This window comes from Pseudophryne corroboree, chromosome 6 (genome assembly GCF_028390025.1).
Source record: "Pseudophryne corroboree isolate aPseCor3 chromosome 6, aPseCor3.hap2, whole genome shotgun sequence".
NCBI lineage: Eukaryota > Metazoa > Chordata > Amphibia > Anura > Myobatrachidae > Pseudophryne > Pseudophryne corroboree.
This window is the reverse complement of record NC_086449.1, coordinates 99,150,257-99,157,414: the sequence shown is the minus strand read 5'-3', so window position 1 is coordinate 99,157,414 and position 7,158 is coordinate 99,150,257. Positions and strand designations below refer to the sequence as shown.

Here is a 7,158-nt window from a genome sequence, read left to right as displayed (position 1 = left end):
AAGAGGCCACGGATCTTCTGTGAGCATTTCCTGCAGATCCGGATACCAGGCCCTTCGAGGCCAATCTGGAACAATGAGAATTGTCTGTACTCCTCTTCGTCTTATGATTCTCAATATCTTGGAGTTGAGAGGAAGAGGAGGAAACACATAGACCGACTGGAACACCCACGGTGTCACCAGGGCGTCCACTGCTACCGCCTGAGGGTCCCTTGACCTGGCACAATACCTCGGTAGTTTTTTGTTGAGGCGTGACGCCATCATGTCTATCTGAGGCAGTCCCCACTGACTTGCAATCTCTGCGAAGACTTCCTGATGAAGTCCCCACTCTCCTGGATGTAGATCGTGTCTGCTGAGGAAGTCTGCTTCCCAGTTGTCCACTCCCAGAATGAAGACTGCTGTCAGAGCGCTTACATGATTTTCCGCCCAGCGAAGAATTCTGATGGCTTCTGCCATTGCCACTCTGCTCTTTGTTCCACCTTGGCAGTTTACATGAGCCATTGCGGTGATGTTGTCTGACTGAATCAGAACCGGTAGGTCGCGAACCAAAGTCTCCGCTTGACGAAGGCCGTTGTATGTGGCCCTTAATTACAGTACTTTGATGTGAAGACAAGCCTCCTGTCTTGACCAGAGACCTTGGAAGTTTCTTCCCTGTGTGACTGCTCCCCAACCTCGGAGGCTCGCGTCCGTGGTTATCAGAACCCAGTCCTGAATGCCGAACCTGCGACCCTCCAGAATGTGAGCACTCTGCAGCCACCACAGGAGAAATACCCTGGCCCTGGGGGACAGGCTGATCATCTGATGAATCTGTAGATGTGACCCGGACCACTTGTCCAGAAGGTCCCACTGAAAAGTCCTCTCATGGAACCTGCCAAATGGAATGGCCTCGTAAGACGCCACCATCTTTCCCAGAACTCGAGTGCAGTGATGTACCGACACCCTTTTTGGCTTCAAGAGGTCCCTGACCAAATTCATGAGTTCTTGGGCCTTTTCCATCGGGAGATAAACCCTTTTCTGGTCTGTATCCAAAATCATGCCTAAGAAAGGCAAACGGGTCGTCGGAACCAACTGTGACTTCGGGATATTGAGAATCCAGCCGTGCTGCTGCAACACCCTCAGGGAAAGTGATACGCTGTTCAGCTCTCTTGATCTCGCTTTTATTAGGAGATCATCCAAGTACGGGATAATTGTGACACCCTGCTTGCGCAGGAGCACCATCATTTCCGCCATTACCTTGGTGAAAACCCTCGGGGCAGTGGAAAGCACAAACGGCAACGTCTGAAATTGGTAATGACAATCCTGTACAGCAAATCTCAGGAACGCCTGATGAGGCGGATAAATGGGGACATGAAGGTATGCATCCTTTATGTCCAGGGACACCATATAATCTCCCCCTTCCAGGCTGGCGATGACCGTTCTGAGCGATTCCATCTTGAACTTGAACCGTTTTATGTATAGGTTTAAGGATTTTAAATTTAAAATGGGTCTGACCGAACCGTCCGGTTTCGGGACCACAAACAGGGTTGAGTAATACCCCATCCCCTGCCGAAGCAGGGGAACTTTGACCACCACTGGTTGAAGACACAATTTTTGAATTGCATTTAAAACTATCTCCCTCTGGGGAAGAAGCCGGTAGGGCCGATTTGAAAAACCAGCGAAGAGGCACCTCTTCGAATTCCATCTTGTAACCCTGGGAAACAATTTATATTGCCCAGGGATCCACCTGTGAGTGAACCCAGACGTTGCTGAAAAGTCGAAGACGTGCCCCCACTGGGGCGGACTCCCTCAGCGGAGCCCCAGCGCCATGCGGTGGATTTTGTAGAGGCCGGGGAGGACCTCTGCTCCTGGGAACTAGCTGTAGTTGGCAGCTTTTTTCCCCTTGCCCTTACCTCTGGCAAGAAAGGAAGATCCCCGTACTCTCTTGGGTTTATGCGACCGAAAGGACTGCATCTGATAATGTGGCATTTTCTTAGGCTGTAAGGAAACATAAGGCAAAAAAGTTGATTTACCTGCAGTAGCTGTGGAAACCAGGTCCGTGAGACCTTCCCCAAACAATTCCTCACCCTTGTAAGGCAAAACCTCCATATGCCTCTTCGAGTCGGCCTCACCCATCCATTGTCGGGTCCATAGGGCTCGTCTAGCAGAAATCGCCATAGCGTTGGCTCTGGAACCCAGTAGGCCAACGTCTCTCTGAGCATCTCTCATATATAGGACAGCATATTTAATATGAACCAGGGTCAATAAAATGGTTTCCTTATCCAGCGTATCTATATCAGCAGATAAGGTATCTGTCCACGCTGCTACAGCGCTACAAACCCAAGCCGACGCTATCGCCGGTCTGAGTAATGTACCAGTATGTGTGTAAATTGACTTCAGGGTAGTCTCCTGCCTGCGATCAGCAGGATCCTTGAGGGTTGCGGTATCTTGAGATGGCAGCGCTACCTTTTTGGATAAGCGTGTTAACGCTTTGTCCACCCTTGGGGAGGATTCCTTAACCGGGAAAGGATACGCCATAAGAATCCTTATGGGAATCTGCAGTTTTTTGTCCGGAGATTCCCAAGCCTTTTCAAAAAACTCGTTCAGCTCATGAGAAGGGGGAAAGGTTACCTTAGGTTTCTTTTCCTTATACATGCGCACCCTCGTGTCAGGGACAGAGGGGTCCTCTGTGATATGCAACACCTCTTTTATTGCAGTAATCATATAATGAATACTTTTAGCCAATTTTGGCTGCAACTTCGCATCATCATAGTCGACACTGGAGTCAGAATCCGTGTCGGTATCCGTGTCTACAACCTGGGATAGTGGGCGCTTTTGAGACCCAGAAGGCCCCTGCGACATAGTAAAAGGCCGGTCTAGACTGCCTGTACATTCCCTGGACTCTGCTTTGTCCAACCTCTTGTGTAATAAATTCACATTTGCATTTAAAACATTCCACATATCCACCCAGTCAGGTGTCGGCGTTGCCGACGGAGACACCACACTCATTTGCTCCACCTCCTCCCTAGAAGATCCTTCCACTTCAGACATGCCGACACACGCGTACCGACACCCCACACACACAGGGAATCTCTAATCTGGAGACAGTTCCCCCACAAGGCCCTTAGGAGAGACAGAGAGAGAGTATGCCAGCACACACCCAGCGCTAATAACTTTGGAAACCAAAATTCTCAGATAGCGCTTTATATATATATATATATATATATATATATATATAATCTTGATTGCGCCAAATTATGTGCCCCCCCCCCCCTTCTTTAAACCCCTCTGTCACTGTATTTAGCAGGGGAGAGTCCGGGGAGCCAGCTTCTCAGTGTGTGCTGTGGAGAAAAATTACGCTGGTGAGTGCTGAGGATCAAGCTCCGCCCCCTCAGCGGCGGGCTTCGGTCCCGCTCGAATGCATTCAAAAACTGGCGGAGGATACCCATATACAGCCCATAGAGCCAATATATCTAGTTTTACCAGTCCCAGAGGTGTAAATTGCTGCCCAGGGTGCCCCCCCTGCACCCTGCACCCTTACAGTGCCTGTCGTGTGTGTTTTGTGTGGGAGCAATGCCGCTGCGCGTTACCTCAGTGAAGATCTGAAGTCTTCTGCCGCCTCTGAAGTCTTCTATCTTCTTATACTCACCCGGCTTCTATCTTCCGGCTCTGTGAGGAGGACGGTGGCGCGGCTCCGGGACGAACAGCTAGGAGAGACCTGTGTTCTGACTCCCTCTGGAGCTAATGGTGTCCAGTAGCCTAAGAAGCAGAGCCTAGCATTTAAGTAGGTCTGCTTCTCTCTTCTCAGTCCCTCGATGCAGGGAGCCTGTTGCCAGCAGGCTCCCTGAAAATAAAAAACCTAACAAAAATTCTTTCTTTCAGGAAACTCAGGAGAGTTCCCTGTAATGCACCCAGTCTCCTCTGGACACAGTATCAAACTAACTGAGGTCTGGAGGAGGGGCATAGAGGGAGGAGCCAGTGCATACCCATACTAAAAGTTCTTTATAGTGCCCATGTCTCCTGCGGAGCCCGTCTATTCCCCATGGTCCTTACGGAGCGCCCAACCCCACCCCCCGCGCCCTGCACCCTGCAGTGCCTGTTTATGTGTGGGCAACATGGCGCGCTGCGCTCCCGCCAGCCGCGCGGTACCTTTAGCCATCACTTTCTTGATTGAAGATCTGTCTTCTAACACTCACCTGTCTTCTGACTTCTGGCTCTGTGAGGGGGGTGACGGCGTGCTGTGGGAGTGAGCATCTAGGCACGGCTAGCGTTCAGTTCCCTTCAGGAGCTAATGGTGTCCTGTCAGCCAGAAGCAGAGCCATGAAACTCTTTGGGAAGTTGGTTCCTACTTCTGCCCCCTCAGTCCCACGAAGCAGGGAGTCTGATGCCAGCAGATCTCCCTGAAAATAAAAAACATAACAAGTCTTTTCAGAGAAACTCAGTAGAGCTCCTCAGAGTGCATCCAGTCGACCTGGGCACATTTCTAAAACTGAGGTCTGGAGGAGGGGCATAGAGGGAGGAGCCAGTTCACACCCAATGAATAGTCTTTAGAGTGCCCATGTCTCCTGCGGATCCCGTCTATACCCCATGGTCTTGATGTCAACCCCAGCATCCTCTAGGACGTAAGAGAAATTTAATTTTAAGAGGAGTTCATTAAGTTGAGATAAAATCTAAAGTTCTACTTACCACCTGGGTGCACCGTTCTCCCAAACATCAGGTTACCAGAAGCCTTCAGTGCTATAGCTGCAGTCTTGTACATGTTTCCAACAGTGGCTCAATTCAAACTCACAGTGGTGTTGTGTTAGGAATAGGAGGTAACTGTGTTTTTTCATATGACGACTGACCGTCTGTTGATGTCACTTTTCCCCATTAGCCCTTGTTTTGGAATCTTGCAGTCACATGCCTTCTATGACATGTGATGGCCCATCTTTTGATTGATTCTCATTGGTACCAGCTGCTCATTATAGCAGTTTTCAGAGGTTGATTATATCATTTAAACTCTTGCTGTTTCTTGACTTCAGGTTGTGCCTATCTACGCTGCCTTGTTTATTACCCATACCAAACATTTGCTTGTGACCTCTTCTCTACCTTGTATGTTACCTGAACTGACCATTGGGTTTTATTCCTGATTTTGCATTGATTATCATCCCCACTGACCTTTGCATTGTGTTCTGCATATTCATATGCTCCTGAGTGCTACCTTTGCTTGCTTATCATTTATGTTGTTTCAGTATTTGTTTTACACTGGATTGTACCCTGCTTTGGTCACTACTGTTTTTTCTATTGATTGCCACATACTACCAACCATTCCCTCATCAGTGACCTGTATTACCAATTATCTTTGGGAACTGCATCCTACATAGAATCATACTGTTGGGTTTTCTGTGCTGAGATGGACTGCTTCTACATTCCATTACTGAACAGTGGGCCCGATTCAGCATGAGTTGCAGTTTTGCGAAATGTCACAAAACTACAACTCCTTCTACTAACATGCGGGGGGCCGTCTATCACAGGGCAAGGATTGCAATCTAAGTCTTCACGCATGTGCACAGCCGATTAGCGTTTTCTGCACATCAGCGACTCATGCTGAATCGGCCCCTGTGTGTGCCGATTTCCACTGGTGCTACATAAGTGTATAAGTGACACTACTGTGGTCATTATGTGTAAGGGCACTATTTATGTTGGAATTGTGCATAAGGAGCACTACTGTGGGCATTGTATATAAGGGGCACATAAGTGTGCCATAACATGCATAGGAGGGCATTACTATGTGGTGTAATATGAATCAGGGGCACTACATGCGGTGTAATGTGAATAAGATTGTGCAACTGTGTGGTGCAATTTCAATTGGAGGTACTATTATGTGACCACGCTGCATCTTTGTGAGATCCATGTCTCTTTATAAAGTATGAGAAGTAGGGCACTAATTCATAGTTTGCAGGGGGGTGCCAAAAACACTAGCAGTGTCCCTGGCTCCACTTAATATGAGAGAAGGTGTATGTATGTGTGTGTGTGTGTGGGGGGGGGGGGTTTAGGTGGTGGGTTAAATGAGTTCCATCACCTCTCCAGGACTGCTTTAAGTCATGATTGGACCATATGCAGTATATGTTAGAGAATTGCTGAGTGGACCCCTTTTTTTATGCTTTGCAAATGTCTCATAAAGGAATATATGCATATAATGTTTGTGTGCAACCCCTATACATTTTCATACATGTTTTTTTTAGCTGTAATACTTTACAGCTAAAAGTAAACTACTCAAGCCATGGCAAAATGGTGATTTTATGCAGCTAAATGGATCCTGGAACATAAATCTATTGTTTACATCAAAAGCTTTCCAAAGATAGCATGCCATATAAAACTCTTTGAAGAAATTATTTTGTACATTTCAGCTGCACAGTTAAATAACAGAATGAGGGGGGAAAAAACTATATAAATAACATCAATATTTTGTAGAAGTAGTTGGATGTATTAGGACTGTATTTCTCAGCCTGAAGAAGATGCCACTGATGATAACGTTTGGGCCGTCTCCTTATGTTGTCCATAAATCGGACTTTACATTCTTCATGTCCTGATAGTTTGGATGTTAGCTGAAATGATTACGTGTTGACACCAAGAACATCTGTGAAAATTGCATTTGTTACTTGTCGTGGTCAGGAGGCGAAGTAAGAGTTCTGCATGGAGTACAAGCGATCAATGGGCCCAGCACAAGCCTGTAGGTTGTTGGAGTTGGAGGATGTCAGTAAAGAGCCACCTAGATAATTGAGACCATCATTGTCCATGTCGTGAAAAACATCTGCATCTGTTGGGGGAGAAAATTCTATTGGAGTATAAACTTGTACCATTTAGTACCTCATCTCTCCTCTAGAATAGAACATCCCTTTTATGTTTTTTTTTTAATTATTAGTATTATTATTATTACCTATAACCTTTTTAACACTAGCAGTAATTGAAATATTGTCCTGTACTAAACACCTTATGGCAGTTAAAAATCTATGTTGGATCTGGATTGACATCATATTTAAAAAAAAAAAAAAAAAAGTACTAGACCTCAGTCTGGATTTATTGTTAAACACCACTTCCAAAATACCTGCAGTGCCCATTGCACCCATTGCTTAAATAAAGAAAACCAATGTGTGGTCATTCGCTTGGAACTTATGCCATCATTGATATAAAGTGCCTATTGAA

General features: G+C 46.6%; 1 protein-coding gene across 4 annotated transcripts in view; it reads right to left on the bottom strand.

The window, feature by feature from the left end:
• Positions 1-6,236: 6,236 nt before the first annotated feature.
• The window catches only part of LOC134936470 (LIM homeobox transcription factor 1-alpha-like), a 169,423-nt gene continuing 168,501 nt past the window's right edge, over positions 6,237-7,158 (bottom strand). For all 4 annotated transcript variants that reach the window (XM_063931512.1, XM_063931513.1, XM_063931514.1 and 1 more), the window contains one exon: positions 6,237-6,772. In XM_063931512.1, coding sequence (XP_063787582.1) covers positions 6,624-6,772 — 149 coding nt within the window. In that variant the 3' untranslated portion in view covers positions 6,237-6,623. The remainder of the gene's footprint in view (positions 6,773-7,158) is intronic.